This window comes from Penicillium cataractarum, assembly GCF_028827025.1.
Source record: "Penicillium cataractarum strain IBT 29864 chromosome Unknown utg000004l, whole genome shotgun sequence".
NCBI lineage: Eukaryota > Fungi > Ascomycota > Eurotiomycetes > Eurotiales > Aspergillaceae > Penicillium > Penicillium cataractarum.
Genome location: NW_026622740.1, coordinates 177511 through 194015, shown reverse-complemented (window position 1 = coordinate 194015; position 16505 = coordinate 177511). Strand labels below are relative to the sequence as shown.

The 16505-nt window shown below is 49.3% G+C and overlaps 6 protein-coding genes across 6 annotated transcripts; 4 read left to right on the top strand and 2 right to left on the bottom strand.

Moving 5' to 3' along the window:
- Nucleotides 1–285: 285 nt before the first annotated feature.
- Nucleotides 286–3248, top strand: N7496_004598 (MCM DNA helicase complex subunit MCM2; the record flags this gene model as incomplete). The annotated part of the gene is made up of 5 exons (XM_056697527.1): nt 286–290; nt 368–480; nt 549–2857; nt 2919–3088; nt 3152–3248. 5 exons carry the CDS (start codon nt 286–288, stop codon nt 3246–3248), a joined length of 2694 nt encoding a protein of 897 aa, XP_056556052.1.
- A 2967-nt stretch (nt 3249–6215) lies between these two features.
- N7496_004597 (fungal specific transcription factor domain-containing protein) lies at nt 6216–7929 on the top strand (the record flags this gene model as incomplete). The annotated part of the gene is made up of 3 exons (XM_056697526.1): nt 6216–6691; nt 6749–6835; nt 6933–7929. 3 exons carry the CDS (start codon nt 6216–6218, stop codon nt 7927–7929), a joined length of 1560 nt encoding a protein of 519 aa, XP_056556051.1.
- Nucleotides 7930–8142: 213 nt separating this feature from the next.
- On the bottom strand, nt 8143–9224 carry N7496_004596 (aldo/keto reductase family protein; the record flags this gene model as incomplete). Its single annotated transcript, XM_056697525.1, has 2 exons — nt 8143–9095; nt 9152–9224. 2 exons carry the CDS (start codon nt 9222–9224, stop codon nt 8143–8145), a joined length of 1026 nt encoding a protein of 341 aa, XP_056556050.1.
- Nucleotides 9225–9752: 528 nt separating this feature from the next.
- On the top strand, nt 9753–10876 carry N7496_004595 (SDR family oxidoreductase; the record flags this gene model as incomplete). The annotated part of the gene is made up of 3 exons (XM_056697524.1): nt 9753–9771; nt 9833–9867; nt 9932–10876. 3 exons carry the CDS (start codon nt 9753–9755, stop codon nt 10874–10876), a joined length of 999 nt encoding a protein of 332 aa, XP_056556049.1.
- Nucleotides 10877–12571: 1695 nt separating this feature from the next.
- On the top strand, nt 12572–13606 carry N7496_004594 (aldo/keto reductase; the record flags this gene model as incomplete). The annotated part of the gene is made up of 1 exon (XM_056697523.1): nt 12572–13606. The coding sequence occupies one exon, from the start codon at nt 12572–12574 to the stop codon at nt 13604–13606; it is 1035 nt and encodes a 344-aa protein (XP_056556048.1).
- Nucleotides 13607–14534: 928 nt separating this feature from the next.
- Nucleotides 14535–16394, bottom strand: N7496_004593 (Pal1 family protein; the record flags this gene model as incomplete). Its single annotated transcript, XM_056697522.1, has 4 exons — nt 14535–15316; nt 15384–15822; nt 15896–16137; nt 16340–16394. The coding sequence occupies 4 exons, from the start codon at nt 16392–16394 to the stop codon at nt 14535–14537; spliced, it is 1518 nt and encodes a 505-aa protein (XP_056556047.1).
- Between the last annotated feature and the right edge of the window lie 111 nt (nt 16395–16505).

Below are 16505 nucleotides of genomic sequence, written 5' to 3'. Positions count from 1 at the left end.
TCCTAACTTGTTACGTCTTCATGAATGGTTAATTCTTTACCATCATTCTGCCATGTACGTCCACGTGACTGCCCAAATGGGGTTTAATTGAAAACGCGTCGCGTCGAGTTTTGCCAGTTTGGGCCGCCTCGACGCGTCTCTTCCCGCCCCTTCCTTCTGCTCCTCATCTTCTCCTTTGGGCTCGAGAAATTTACAAGCTTCTTCCATTCCACCACACCCTCCCTCCCCCCTCCATCTCGGTCTCAATCCATCCCGATTCGGACGATTGAGCCACATACACATAATATGGAGTCAGTATTCTTCGCCAGTTATTTATTTACTGGGTTTTGTCATGTTCCAGCGCCCACAAAACTAACACACTTTGCAGTCCCCTCCAACCTAGCGACTCGGCCGCAAACCGCGGCCCGAGAGCCAACACTCGCAAGCGCTCGCGAGAGCCAGATGACATGTCTTCGCCCGGGCAATTGCCTCCCTCCAGTCGTATGTGCATATTTGTTGTTTACAGGAAAACCTTGCCGATGAGGGCCTGACTGACAAACTGGGTGCAGCTGCCGCATTGGGGTCATCACCCCCTCCCATGCCTTTCGACGAAGGTGAAGATGATGACGAAGACGAAGCTGAGATGATTCCCGACATTGACGATGTGGATGAGCTGGCCGAGGATGAGGATGGGATTGATCTGTTCGGCGACAACTTCGAGCGGGATTACCGCGCTGCTGAAGATGATCGATATGTGAACGAGGCGTACATCGACGATGACGAAGACCATGATGAACTCGATGCTTCGACCCGCCGACAATTGGATGCACGACTAAACAAGAGAGACCGGGAACTCGCCCGTCGGCGCCGTATGCCTGCTGCTTTCTTGCAGGATGATGACGATATGGATCTCGACCTGTCGCGCCAGCCGCGCCGTCGTCGCCACCATTACGACGAAGAACGAGAGGATATTGATATGGGCGACGAGGGCATGGAAGAGCTGTCCTTGGAAGAATTGGCCGATGTCAAGGCCTCCAACATCACAGACTGGGTCACCCAGCCCCAAGTGCTTCGCTCTATCTATCGCGAGTTCAAGGCCTTCCTAACGGAGTTTATCGACCCCTCTGGACAATCCGTCTACGGAAACCGAATTAAGACCCTCGGTGAGGTTAACTCTGCCTCGCTCGAGGTGTCCTATGCCCACTTGAGTGAGACCAAGGCCGCTCTGTCCTACTTCCTCGCCAACGAGCCTACCGAAGTCCTCAAGGTCTTCGATCAAGTCGCTCTCGATGTCACTCTCTTCCACTACCCCCAATATCACGACATTCATAACGAGATTCACGTGCGCATCACTGATGTCCCCATCATCTACACTCTGCGCCAGCTGCGCCAGTCGCACCTGAACTGTCTGGTTCGTGTCGGCGGTGTGGTTACCCGCCGTACTGGTGTCTTCCCACAGTTGAAGTATGTCATGTTCCTTTGCCAGAAGTGTGGTATCACTCTTGGACCCTTCCAGCAAGAGGCCAGCGCCGAGGTGAAGATCTCATACTGCCAAAACTGCCAGTCCCGCGGTCCTTTCACCGTCAACTCCGAGAAGACCGTCTACCGCAACTACCAGAAGCTGACTCTGCAGGAGTCTCCTGGCTCCGTGCCTGCTGGTCGTCTGCCCCGCCAGCGTGAGGTCATTCTGTTGGCTGATTTGATTGATTCCGCCAAGCCTGGTGACGAGATTGAGATCACTGGTATTTATCGCAACAGCTATGATGCTCAACTGAACAACAAGAATGGATTCCCCGTCTTCGCGACTGTCATCGAAGCCAACCACGTTGTCAAGGCACACGATCAACTTGCTGGCTTTAACCTGACTGAAGAAGATGAGCGTGAGATTCGTGCTCTGTCTCGTGATCCCGAGATTGTGGACAAGATCGTTCGCTCCATCGCTCCCAGTATCTACGGTCACCAGGATGTCAAGACCGCCGTTGCACTTTCGCTCTTTGGTGGTGTCAGCAAGCAGGCCCAGGGTAAGATGTCTATCCGTGGCGACATCAACGTCCTGCTACTTGGTGACCCCGGTACTGCCAAGTCCCAAGTGCTCAAGTACGTCGAGAAGTCTGCGCACCGTGCCGTCTTTGCCACTGGTCAAGGTGCCAGTGCCGTCGGTTTGACCGCCAGTGTTCGTCGAGACCCTCTGACGAGTGAATGGACTCTCGAAGGTGGTGCTTTGGTGTTGGCTGACCGTGGTACTTGCTTGATTGACGAGTTCGACAAGATGAACGACCAGGATCGGACGTCCATTCACGAAGCCATGGAGCAACAGACCATTTCTATTTCCAAGGCTGGTATTGTCACTACTCTGCAGGCCCGTTGTGCAGTCGTTGCTGCCGCCAACCCCATCGGTGGTCGCTACAACAGCACCAAGTCCTTCTCGGAGAATGTGGAGCTGACTGACCCTATCTTGTCTCGTTTCGATATTCTTTGCGTGGTTCGCGATCTGGTCGAGCCCGCCGAGGACGAGCGTCTGGCAAACTTTGTGATCGAGTCGCACCACCGTGCCAACCCGGCCAAGCCTCTGCGGAATGACCAGGGTGATTTGGTTGACACGAATGGCCACCTCATTGATATTGATGGCTACCGCATTGATAGGGACGGCCGTCGTCTTCCTCCATCTCAGGAAGAGCTCGCCCGTCGCGCCGCCGAGCAAAAGAGGGCCGAAGAGGAGAAGGAGGGCGAGATCCCGCAGGAGCTTCTCCGCAAGTACATTCTATACGCTCGCGAACGATGCCACCCCAAGCTGTACCAGATCGATCAGGACAAGGTTGCTCGTCTGTTCGCAGACATGCGCCGCGAGTCATTGGCCACTGGCGCTTACCCCATTACCGTAAGTTTCTCCCTCTTCCTTTTCTGCAATATTGTATTCGACATACTTATCTCATGTCTAGGTCCGTCATCTGGAAGCCATTATGCGTATTGCGGAATCTTTCTGCAAGATGCGCTTGTCAGAGTACTGTTCTGCTCAGGATATTGACCGTGCTATCGCCGTCACTGTCGAGTCCTTCATTGGCAGCCAAAAAGTCAGCTGCAAGAAGGCACTGTCGCGCGCATTTGCCAAGTACGTCAACCCCCATCTTCCACCGCATCTGCAAGTTCATCATCCTAACACATTATCTTTCAGGTACACGCTTTCCCGGCCCAAGCCGCAATCTAAGCGCCGTGCAGGCATCCCAGTGCCGAACCCACATTTGCCTCGCTCTACGCCATCGATTCACTAAGTATCGTACAGGGCTGGCTGGGGGTTTTCTGAGTTGTCTTTTGAGCAAAATACCATTTTTGTTTGCATCTGGTGTGTGCGGCGTTCTCATCATCTATATCTTTCTATCTGTTGAGGGGGCCTTGCTGGTCGGGCCATGATTTAATGAATGAACATGAAAATATTATCAAACATCAATACTGGAACACTCCGTGCAAGGCTGTAGAGATCTATTCTGAAGTAAGCTGGATCGAGACATAGGCGCTCAATATCAAGACATAAGCATAGCTATCGACAGGGGAGATTATCTTGATAGGTACTGGCCTTCAGGTCGGTTTTCGGTCAATTCCATCCGTACTACCGTACTAGTACATCCGAATCTCCTTGAAACAAACGACAGTTAGTCCATGTCGATCATTCAAGGCTGGTCAAACCCGTAGCCTGCAGCCATGATACTGGATTTGTGCTTATCCTTGAGGGAGCCGGCCTTACAGGTAATTAGTCAACGATTTTCTATTCAGACATTGAGATTTTGGTTATCTTTTCCGAAGAACAACAACTGTCAATATCAATATCGTAAAAGAAGAACTATATTCGTTCTCATCGTGGTTATGCCTGCAAAGTTTCGTGGTACTACCAATTTTGAGAAAGTCGGGATACACTGTGGATAGTCGATCTGATTCGCTTGGTTATTCTGGTTATCCTTTACTCTCTCCCCTTCTCTTGCAAGATCTACCCTTTTTCACACCAAAGGCACTCGGCGTCGTAGGTATTGCACTGCCGTGTGCCATTTTTCGGCCGATGTATCGGGGGCAAGGTCCACAGTAGAGTCTTGGCCCGCTTTTATAAATTCTCACTATTGGCATGTTCGATCGATGTGGGGTCTTATCGGCCGACGCCATGTCTTGTTGCCAAGGTCAACTTCTTGGTGTTTTTGGATATTCTGCTTCATTGCTAGGCTGTTAAATGAGGTGCAGGCGTACATATTGATCGTCCTTGGACATGTGGACTGTTCCTTATATCGTCTTGTTTCTAGCAATTTTCAGAAAAGCCTTCCACGACGGAACCACCAGTCATTATATTCATGCGGATTTGAAAACGATAGGGGAAATAATCTACTTTAGAGCCATGTTTCTGAAATGGCTTTTTGGCTCATTTCTTCTCGTTGAACGGCTTTTCATGCTTGCTGCAGCGTTACAGAGTCCCTTGCAAGATTTTCCCTCGGCAGGTGAATCTCTGACAGCGATGGAAGATTCGAACTATCCTGCTTCTTCCTCAATTCCCTCATTACCGAGTTGCTCCCTTGATCTTGTCAACCTCAAAGAAGTTGACTACAATACGATTTTTGATGGTGGTTACGGCTCTAAGTTCGAGAACGCCATTCTTACCCTCTGCTCTGACGAGGGTAAACAAATACCGTGGAAGAAGACCAACACGTTGGAGCCCTGGATTTTAGACCAGGTTACGGAGCGCTGCTGTTCAGATATTATTTATGGATTGGAAACAGTTTCACTGGACAAAGTGAATTCTGTAGGATTGTATTCTCCTTGGACACTTTTCTTTGTCTCAGCTTCTGTGTCTTGTCTATTGTTCATTATCAAAGCTGTATACGAGCACAAGAGATAGGAATTCTTTTGTATAAAGCGAGGCGTCATCAATTGTGCTTTAAGGTCAGAAGGTCACTACAGTACGTCTAGAACCCTGTGTGCATATTACCATTATCACAAAAAAGCTTCATCTCCATCTTATTACAGCAACTAGCGGATAGCCTTGGTTGGTAAAAGCATCCGCCTTGGATAAAGTCAAAACTTTACATAATTATCTGATAAAATAGGTACAGGTCCATGTATTCCGAGATCTTCGTTTTTCCTTTTTGAAAAAATTACTTAATATCAATGAGGTTTTTGCTCTGCAGTAGTCACCTAATTTAAATATAACCAAGTTTGAGATCATTCCACGTTGTCATTAATTTAAACTCTGAGACTAGTTATCCTGGTGTGAGCAAATACTGGAGAATACAACCTAGGTTTCCTTTCCCTAGCAGTAATGAGAAACTTTATGCTCATCGTAGTTTGACAATTGAGTACAGTGGTTGCAAACCCAATTCCAGACCTTTGAACCTTCGATGTTCTACAGCCTAGAGTGTTATGGTCTCCACCATCGTTGCTCCCGGTATGTCCAGTAAATTTTTACTATTGACATAATTTCAAGGACCAAGGGGGCTGTGTGCATTATGTAGTGGAGGATGAACCTAAAGGAACACTCCGAGGAAGCCCACCTGTTATCCATTCTGGGCATCCTTAAAGGATGACTAAGTCCCGACCTGTCTTCCTTAGGAGCGCCACACATTTTTCTTCGCATATCCTTGTCTACAGATTTGCTCGTTTTTAAACCTCGAGACGGCAGATTGCTAGGATTTACTCACACTATGCAGACTTTCTCTATTAGTCGCAAACGCCCTGTAACGGCATGCACAGAATGCCGGCGACGGAAACAAAAGGTGCCCGGCAATGAACATCTCGTGTTGGGGGGCTTTATCAGTACTAACTGATTGATAGTGCGACCGTGAAAGGCCATGCAACATGTGCACAGGAAGGAATGTCCCGGATAGGTGTGCATATGAATATCCAGAAAGGTACGGGCTAGTTTTTCAAATACGTGCACATCCAGCATCTTCTAAACATTACTTTCCCCCTAGCTCCGATGATGGATCGACTTCCAGACTCGATCAGCTACCCCTGCAAAGTCCACCTTTAACAATTAATGATGCCCAGTCCTCAGTGATGCTTATAGATCAATCAATCCAGAATCAAATTGGATATGGTCCGCCCACTGAAGAAAGCGCACTTTCGAAACTATTTCAAGTCGGTTTAGGATCCTCTTCTTGGTGATTGATGCACAGCTGACGGCGTTGGATTAGCTTGTGGGAAATGATGGCGAGCTACAGGCTCTGAACTCTACATTCAGCGTACCCTTGACCTCACAAAAAATGCGCAATCTCTCCGATCTTTGTGCAACGATTCCTTCCCAGGCAATTACACAAGAGCTCGTCGAACTTTATTTCTCAGAGGCCAATTGGTATTTCGCCATCCTGGAAAAGCATTACTTTGAAAAACTCTATAGTTCATGGTGTGCCATTAGCTATCATTCTACAGAGAATGGCCATTTAGAAGGGTGGTCTCGAGATCTTCTCTACTTCCCAGCCCTGCTGTTTCAGGTCCTTGCTGTTGCTTTGCAGTTTGCACCCCCCGGTATGCCCTGTGTTCAGGCGTTAGGGGTAGACAATTTCACTCAACGTGACCGTCTCTCTAGTGATTTCTCTTCGAGGGGGATGGATATCGCGAGTGTTGTGGGAAGACACGACCCCGCAATTACTGCCATCCAGAACGACCTCATGAGGGCACTGTGGTTAAAGAACTCTAGTCGTGGAAGAGAAGCCTGGCAGGTGTTAGGTGGTGCAATAAGGTAAGCTTCAAAAGCATGATCCAACTCAAATCGCGTCTCTTAACTAATTCTGAATAGAATCGCTCAAGATTTAGGACTTCACAAACAAGCGAAGGTGATCCAAAAACCACAATCTCCACTCGAAGAAACTCTTGATCTGCTGTGGTATGATGAGTACAAACGGAGACTATGGGTCAAATTATATTCCTGGGATAGGTTAGGCTCCCCGTCCCATGTTTGTGGGCTATGCTAATGGAATTAGCCATATGGCTTTCACTCTTGGCCGACCTCGAGCGATCAATAACAGCGATTGCACAATCATGCCACCGTTAGATCGCGACATACCTGCAGATCCAGCGACTACTATTCCGACAGCATCTTTCTTGCATGAGCCCCCGTCATCCTTCACACCTCATCTTTTCCAATACGCCATCTGTCAGCAGGCCCATGAAGTCATGTCACTAGGCGCTCATCGAAGCCATATTGAAGATTATAGCTGGGTCAAGACTATGCATGATCGCATCCTTTCCCTACTGAACAACCTACCACCCGTGCACAGACCGGTAAACCCGGACACGTCTTGGGATTCAACCTATGTGCATATTCCTAAGCAGCGTCAACAAATAGCAACTGCGGCGCATTCATTTCTGATGGCTCTACACAGGCCGCATTCCAAAACACATGCGGCTAGTCGTGATGCTGCAATTGAAGCAGCACTCTCTGTATTGGATGCACAAGAACGCCTCTTCGACCTTATGGCTACCCGGTATTCAAATATTTACGCCCTTTCTGTCTACACGGTTGAAGCGTCTATTTTTCTGTCCGTCGCCGTTCTTGAATTTCCACCCTCGGATCTGGCTATATTATATCGCATTGATCGTGCAGTCGAGAAGGCTAGACTTCGTCTTGAATCGGTAAAGGAAAGAGTTTCCTTAGCAAGTTCTGCGTTACAGATTTTGAACCGCTGCTACCTCAAAACAAATGCTGTCTCACAACCCCAATTTCACGCACCTGACTTTACGGTCCATCAACCTAGCCAACTAGTGGAAAGCGCTGCTTCTGGTGAAATAGGGATCGAGTACGCGTCTGAACCTGCTTTAAGTACCCCCGCGCACTTCCACGTACCCAGCACCATGCCAGATTTTGAGCCTAGTCAGGTTGAAACTGCGGTTATGTTTGATGATTTCACTGTATCGAATTTTGACATTGAATCGTGGGTGCAACAGATGGGCCAGATGAACGGTCCGGGCTGGGTTTAACGTGCACATTAAGCGATTCGAACACCATTCTATTCACTATGTACTTGAAATCGAATTTCGACCACGAAGTCGCCGTCATTTCTTCAAATAAAACCAACTTTACATCGATTCATCTTATTCCCAAGCTCTCCAGCCCTAACTCCATCTTGGCTAGCAATTTTAGGGTATGGGCTATAAAACTTGTGGACCGGCCGTCGGAGAAATATAAGCTTGTCAGTGCCAGAACTTCAACTCTTTGCCCCGAACGACTTCCCATCCCTGATTCATGGCATTAACCACATCTTCGGGCAGAGGCCCTTTAGAAAGTGCCACCAAGTTCTCTTCCAAGTGCTTCAGGCTGCTGGCGCCAATTATGATGCCGTCACCCTTCTCTGCCCTTAGCTGGGAGTGGTGAGACAACCAACGAAGTGCACACTCAGCCTCGCTGAGTCCATGCTTCTTTATAACTGGCCGTAGGATGTCCAGTGCGTCAAAGAAGCAGTCGTCGAAGTAGCGGCTGCGAGAGAGTTTACCCTGGTAGCGATTCGGGTCGAATCGAGAGCCCTCTTCGAATTCGGTCATGCCGCGGGTATAACGGCTTGTCAAGAATCCACCAGCCAGGGGATTAAAGCAGTAGAAGGACAAGCCGTAGTGACGCAGACATGGGAACAGCTCGGCTTCGACTGCACGGTGGAAAGCATTGTAGAGACCCTGATAGACAGAAGGTTTGACCCATCCATTCTTCTCACATATCTCGCATATCTGCGCAACTTCCCATGCCTGATAATTGCTGATACCGTACCTCTCAAAGAGTCCCTCTTTGTAGAGCTCGTTGACTGCACGAAGAGTGTCCGCAAAGGGTACCGTCCGATCCGGTCCATGTAGATACCAGGTTGCGACCTTATCGACCCTCAGTGCCTTCAAACTTTGAAGTAGCCCCCGACGCATATCCTCAAGGGAGTGGTGATAAAGCTCATCTGGTGACAGAGCTGACCGGAGGGCGGTTGGATATAGCTTGGTATCGAGTTTGATCCCACGGCTTGGACAGTCCAAAGCTCCGAGGTACTCCTCCGATGAGCCTCCACCATAGACTCGGGCAGTATCAACTATGTCGTGACCATACTCCTGGAACATGTCGAGGACGGCCTTGGTCTCGTCGAGTGAGTGAATGCGGGTCATCTCAACGCCTTCAGAATAGAGTCAGCGTTTTTATAGGCGCTGTGACAGATTTAGAAAAACGCACCTGGTTTTCCAATGGTCATGGCTCCGAAAATGACCCTTACTTTGGCATTTCCATCATTCGGTGAGGTTGCCATGGTTGCTAGACTTCAGATAAACGGCGAGGGAGAAATGTATGGTGATTATAACAAGATGCGTCCAGTTGAGTAATAAATAGTAATTGAGGGAAAGGCAATGGTCTAATTTTTAATTCAAATAAAGAAAAAACAAAGCAAAAGCAACCAATTGATCGGACATGTAAAGACCTTAAATCCGCCAAGTCCTCACTGTAAAAGCCGACTGACGGAAATAAAGATAGGGTTCCGAGCTTCTGATTGGCGTAATCAAATTGAGACCTTGGATTAGGCCAATAAGCGCTCTTCGGCCGAAGATCCACACTGAGTGGGTCAGGCTTCTGATGTCGGCCGATGACCTCAAGGTCGTGAAGTCGAGTTAGTTTCGCCACGGAGTTTGACTTCTCGCTGACAAAAGGGATCAATGAAGGAAAATAGGGTACTTAAGCCTAGAACAACCCAGTCCCTAACCATGTGAACTTATCGTGATACTAAAACCCAACAAACCGCTTGAGCACTAGGCTTTTGATGCTTTGGAACCCAACTCCAAAAATGAAGGTTCTTGTGACAGGTTAGGAACCGTGAATGAGTGGCTACTCCTAAGACTAGAAGTATCTAACTCTTGATTTTAGGTGGCTCTGGCTTCATTGCCTCCCACTGCTTGAAGGTATTGGCCTATCATGCTCATGTATTCAGATTCGATTTGCCAACAGCACTAACACGGCGCATAGACTCTGCTTGCTAGGGACCATACTATTGTGACCACAGTGCGAAGTGCCGAGAAGGGTGAAGCTATTCTCGCGGCTTATCCGGAATCCTCCAAGGGCCAGCTTTCCTACGTGGTTGTCCCTGACATTGCCCAGGAAGGTGCATTCGACCATGTTGTCATTTCGGACCCTCCATTCGATGCTGTTCTCCACACCGCAAGCCCTTTCCATTTCCGATTCCAGGATTCTAAAGAACTTCTTGATCCTGCTATCCATGGAACGAAGGGAATTCTACGCGCAATCAAGGATAACGCGCCGTCGGTGAAGCGAGTCGTCATTACTTCATCCTTTGCTGCTATCACCAGCACAGATGGACATCCTGATGTGTATAGCGAGAGCCAGTGGAATCCAGTGACCTACAAGGAGGGTATTGAGGATCGTTCCAAAACCTACCGCGCGAGTAAAACGCTCGCTGAGCGGGCTGCATGGTCATTCATGGAAGAGGAGAAGCCCGGATTTTCTCTTGCAACTCTCTGCCCTCCGTGGGTCTTTGGACCTCCGATCCATGTTCCAGAGTCTCAAGCAGCACTTAACACATCGAACGCTTATTTTGCGATGTTGATACATGGAGGATGGAAGGAAAAGCTGCCGCCGACCGGGACCTGGCTCTGGGTTGATGTGCGTGATATCGCTCTTGCCCATGTCAGAGCTATGGAAGTTCCCGAGGCAGGTGGGAAGCGCTTCTTCATTACTGCTGGCCACTTTGATATGAAGGACGTCGCAGAGATTGCCAAAATGAGGGTCCCTGAATATGCCGATAAACTGCCAACTAAGTTGACTTCGGACAAACCCAACCCTCTTTATGGCTTTGATAACGGCCGCTCCAAGGAGATTCTACAACTAGAATATCTGTCCCTGGAGACTTCCGTTGTGGATACGCTCAAATTCCTGCAGAGTCATGACATTTGAGCACTCGGATAGAAAGCTTTCTTCTACTATACATAGACGTGCTTTGGTTCAATATTCCATTCTTCCAATTACGCTAGACCAACTTCGGATGAGACTAAATAGTAGCTGATAGAGCCACTCCAAGTTGAGAGTTTTCTCACTTCTTCCCGAATCTGGGTGTAGAGTCAATAGAGAAGATGCTTTCTTGGTCTTTTCTTCAACTAGAGAATACACTCGGGCTAACAAGATGATATCTCGGGGCAATTAGGACTTTTCCCGTCAAGAATTCTATGCCAACTAACTTCCAAATCGACCCATACGGAACAGAGGTCTTTCATTACGCTTTCTCCGCCGCCTATTCGTAGAAAGGGCCAGATCATAGCAATTCCTAACGACCCAGCACCAAGAAAAAGTAAAGGACTCAGTAATCTCCCGCCCCGCCGGATCGCAAATATCACTCCAAATGATGATACCGCTTCTCCCCGTTTGTGCACTCCCATTCTTCTTCATATCCAGGCAAATTTGTGTCAAGGATCAAAGTATCCCTCATTTGGGGATCAGGAAGTAGATCTAACTAGGGGTGATGTGGGATAGAGCGCGATCTCCGTAAATTGGATTATATATAGGCAGTGTATGGAGGAAATTGCCTTACCATAGGTCTGCAGTGTTGAAAGGCGATATTGCATCATCGTGGAGGTGCTTGGATCTGAGACCCAGCATTTTTGCATTTTCCATCAGTGCTCGGGTGGAATTCAGGGAGATCAGGTGATTTGTGGGGAATCCATGGCGTGGTGCTGAAGGGTTATCCTCTCTAGTCGGTCCATTTTGATTTTAGTTTCTGGTGAATTGGATTCCAGTATGTGCACATTTTCAATCTCGTCTAGGGATGTCACATCGGTGACTGTAGGTGCTACCAATCGTTAGCCATTTGTCTGAGAAGCTAGGGAATCGCGCTTAATTTAGGGGCTTCACTGGAAGCAGTGCTTATACGCCCCTTTGTCTTTCTTTCACTCGAAACAGTTAGCGCTATCTTATTTTGTAGATCTATTTCGTGAGACGATCAAGGCGATACTCGCCAATCAGTTGGCAACATTGGTGCACTTATGTCGAGCCCTTTGACTCAGGCGATTTGCAGCCTCCTGCGTGTCTTTGGGTCGGTAATACCCGACCAATCCTCCTCTGGCCACACGCTAGGACGGTGCAAGCGCGATGTCAAGACTATTCTTTTTTGATTTGGTCCCTCGTCAGATTGATCCATGTTTGCGGTTCAGTCAGGGTACCAAAGTCGATTGCTGCGGTCCAAAATGTAGTATGCAATTTGATGGCAGAAGATGCGGGCGCTAGCGGAAACTGGGGTTGGCTAGTAAGCACGATGAATGTGGAAGGTGTATAGGTAGAAAAGCAAATCTCTATCCGAACGGCTGAAGTCTTGATTACCAATGCTGCATCCATTAGACCCTGTCATTACCCGGATTTGGGAGCTTATTCCCAACTACATGGGGCTGAGTTGGGTTCACCCAAGGTTAGGTAGAATATCTTGACCAATCAGAAGGGTCTTCTCATCATCTTGCATGGTGTAGTGCCCGCTTCTCCAATCTCCAAGGGTCCCGGAGATATGGACCCAAGTATAAGAGGCATCTTCGTTATCTTCAACTCGAATTTGCACCGTCAAAATTCGCCGTATTTCCTTTTATTTCTTCCAACACCTTGGCCAATATGAAATACGTACAACTCGGAAGCAGCGGTCTTCGCATCGCCCCAATTGGCGTTGGCTGCATGGGTTTTGGAGACCCCGACGGCCTTTTCAAGTGGTCAATCCCGGAAGAGGAAGCACTGCCGGTGCTTAACCATTGCTATGAATCCGGCCTCAACTTCTTTGACACGGCAAACGCTTATTCTAATGGCCTGTCAGAAGAAATTCTCGGCAAGGCGATCAAAAAATACGGATGGCGCCGCGAAAACCTCGTCGTCGCGACAAAAGTATTTGTAGCCGTTGGCCGCGGTCTGGAACAACCATTGTTCATGACAGATGATGAAAGGGATAATGCCGGTTACGTGAATCAGTACGGATTGAGTAGGAAGCATATCTTTGAGAGCGTCGATGCCAGCCTACAAAGACTTAACTTGCCCTACATCGATCTCCTGCAGATCCACCGCTTCGACCCTAACACTCCTCCCAAGGAAACAATGGAGGCCCTCCACGATATCGTCAAGTCGGGAAAAGTGCGGTACATTGGTGCATCATCCATGTGGGCTCATCAGCTTCTAGAGTACCAATACACCGCTCGCATCCACGGCTGGACGGAGTTTATTTCAATGCAGAATCTCTATAACGCTATCTACCGAGAGGAGGAGAGGGAGATGTATCCTGCCTGTGGCAAATTCGGAATGGGTGGGATCCCCTGGAGTCCCGTTGGAATGGGCTTTTTGACCCGACCATGGCGTGAGTTTTCGAAAACCACTCGTGGAGAGGAGCTGGGCGCTGGTTTCTTCCGTCAGCCCGCTACGGAGGCGGACAAGAAGACCAACGAGCAGATTGAGAAGATTGCCGAGCAACATGGCGTGTCGATGGCGACTGTGGCAATTGCTTGGTCTCTCTCTAAGCCATTTATTACGGCGCCGATCCTAGGAATGACCAAGAAGGAGAGAGTTGATGAGGCAGTCAAGGCTATCTCTCTCGATCTTAGTCCCGCTGAGTTGAAGAGCATTGATGACCTATATGAGCCTAAAAAGGTGCTTGGTCATGAATAAAGGACCTGTATGTAATGTTGTCACTTAAGTCCTTAGTCGCTGAGTTTCACACCGGTAATTAGCGTCACTATTATTCGGCATCACTAAGGATCTAGTTAGACACTGCTGAGTGTCGCCCTTGGTTATAATCTGGATGGTGGAAGGAATTCTAAAATGTTATTATACGTCGAAATTTGACACATGTCATGAATGAAAATTATCATTGTCAGATTCGATTGTGACTGAACTCAGGTATATTTATCATGCAACATCCTGGTGCATGGAAATCCGAGGTGTTTATATACTATTTCCCAGTATGATTTGTCTATCTTGCATGTGTAAAAGGGAGGTGTCAAATCCTAACAACTGGAACTTTATGACTGACTGAAATCAACCACCATATACTCTCGAAGATATTGCCAAAAATAAAAGTCAGGAGAGGAATGATCTATAAATTTCAAAGGTCCATTCCCAATCAAAGCAAAAGCAAGTCATCAAAAGTACAAGTCGAGACGCTCGAATGCAAAACACAAGAACAGAACTAGGACATCGTGTGTTGCTGTATCATACGTGTCGCGCAAAGAGCACAGAAGAAGAAGAGGAAGAAGCAAAAGATGGAAGGACACTCAAAAGCACAACCAAGTATTCATCAATCAAGCAACCGACTCCAGTCAAGTCAAACGCCATTTTTCGGCGCCCAAATGCTGGCGGCGAACAATGTTGGGTATTACACAGAATAATAGAACAAAAATCATCAAGAACGGGGTCTATCAACGGACGCTGCCGGCGCCCATGGATGCAAAGTCGATAAACCCCGTTCACACACACACACACACACACACATCCTCCTAATTCTTTTGCTTCCTTTCTACCAGGTCAAGTAAGGTAGACAAGGTTATAACTTTCTTTTCTTCACTTCATCCTCCTTCCCCCCTCTTCAAGCACATGCTTAGTCGCTGGTCCGACGCTCGGGCCGCGGCTTGCGCAAGCTCTTCATTCGGTTCAAAAATCCACCACCACCTGCACCCAACTTCGTCTCATCGTACCCACGATCATTGGTCGACTTGCGCTCCAGGTTTGTTGACTGCTTGGGGCTACTGGACGATCGTGTGCGACCAGCTCCACCCTCCAATCGCGACTCCTGGATCCGCGCGGCCTTCTTGTCGTACTCCTCATCATAATCCTGGAAGAAGGGATTCCTTTCTCCATTCCGTGAAGAGGCCGAGTGGCTAGAGCCCACGGGGGCCTGGTTGGGAGATGGGAAGTTATGTTGAGTAGGAGAGGACAGCATGGGACGGCCGGTGCCGCTCTTCCCGCGCAATCGCTGTGCAAGACTCTTCTTGCGCTGCAGGCCCCCGGATCCCTCATCGTTCTCGCTCTGGCGACGTGCAATGGCGGCAATGGCGGAGCGACTGGCGGGTGCGCCATCTAAGAAGGTGCTCGTTCCAAGTCCCATACTCTCTGCACCGTGAACGGGGTCGATGCGGGAGGTTGGGTCGAAGGCCATAGTTTCCGTACCGCTGCGCTGGATCGATGCGTGTGAGAAATCATTGTGGGCTTCTTCCATTCGGCCATGGAACAGGTTGAGGTCAATGTTCGAGTTATTGGGGCCTGCGCCGCCCAAAGCCATGTTGCTGGAGCCCTTGGGGAAAGCTTGCATGGGCGCTGTGCGTGCGCCTTTTCGGTTGCGGTGAGGATTGCAAGCGTCGAATGGACCATCATGGTGGAACACTAGAAATGGACTCTGTTAGCATGCCAAATAGAGGAGTGAAAAACAGTCAACGCAAAAGCCACTCACTCCCGGTTCCGTAGATGCTCGTCACATCCAACTTGTCAATAATATCCAATCGGCGGTCCTTGCGAGAAGAGCGGGATTTGCCATCCCGGTGACGAGCTTCTCGTTCGCGATGGCGCCGTTCGCGTCGGCGTTTCTCGTCATCGTCGTCGAATAGTTTGGAAGCTCGGTCCATCACCGAAGACTCAGAGTTGCGGCGCGGCCGGCGTGAGGAGGATGTAGGCTCGCGAGAACCCGATGTCGAGACTTTGGTGAGGCCTGGGGGATCGGCGAAGATGTCAAAGGGGTCCTTTGATTTAGCTTCTGCGGGCCGTCGGTCGGGGCGCTCTCTCGGCGGTCGGGGGCGGCTGGAGGGTCCGCGGGGAGTACCGTCAGGGGCTGGACGGGCGCCGTTGGATTGAGAGGAAGGGGCTGCGGGTGTGGGTTTGATTGAGAGATTCTCCTACGATCGGTCAGTTCTGCGCTCACATTTCCTGCGACTAAAGAAAATGATCGCGATTCATCGGGCCACGTACAAAAAGATCTCGAGTGTTGCCGGTCATATCTTTTTTCTCGATCGGAGAAAACATGGAGACGCTCGTGGACATGCCAGGAGCAGACTGGGGTGACAGCGCTTCCGTGTCGTCTAAGAAGGGATTTGTCGAGCGTGGGCGTTCAGGGCGAGTGTTGGAGGTGGTTGAGCCGGCCGAGGGAGACAAGGCACGGTTGCGAAAGGGGTTGTTGGAGCCAAAGTTGGCTGCCGTCGGTGACACCTGGTCTAATATGACGAGCGATCGAGTCAGTCAGTTGTGATTGAAGATCGTTATCTCCACGAAGTGGGTTTGATTGACAAGGGGGGGCCAGCGGGATCTTTTTAAAAGTCCCAGGTCGAACAAAGATAACGGCCGCATGGATGGATCATGAAGGCAGCGATCAGGGGGAAGAGCAGTGGTTGGCTCATGGCCAACAGCATTACGCACCTCGTGGCGCCAGCGACACACCGGGCGGGTACCCGAGCGCTGGAGGGGCATTCATGGTGGTGAAGAGATGAAACGGAGGTTGAGTGGAGAGGCAGACGTGCGTCAATAGGATGTCGGGGATCTTTGACAAGTGTCGTAATGTCGCACGAATGCGCGGCGGGAGAAG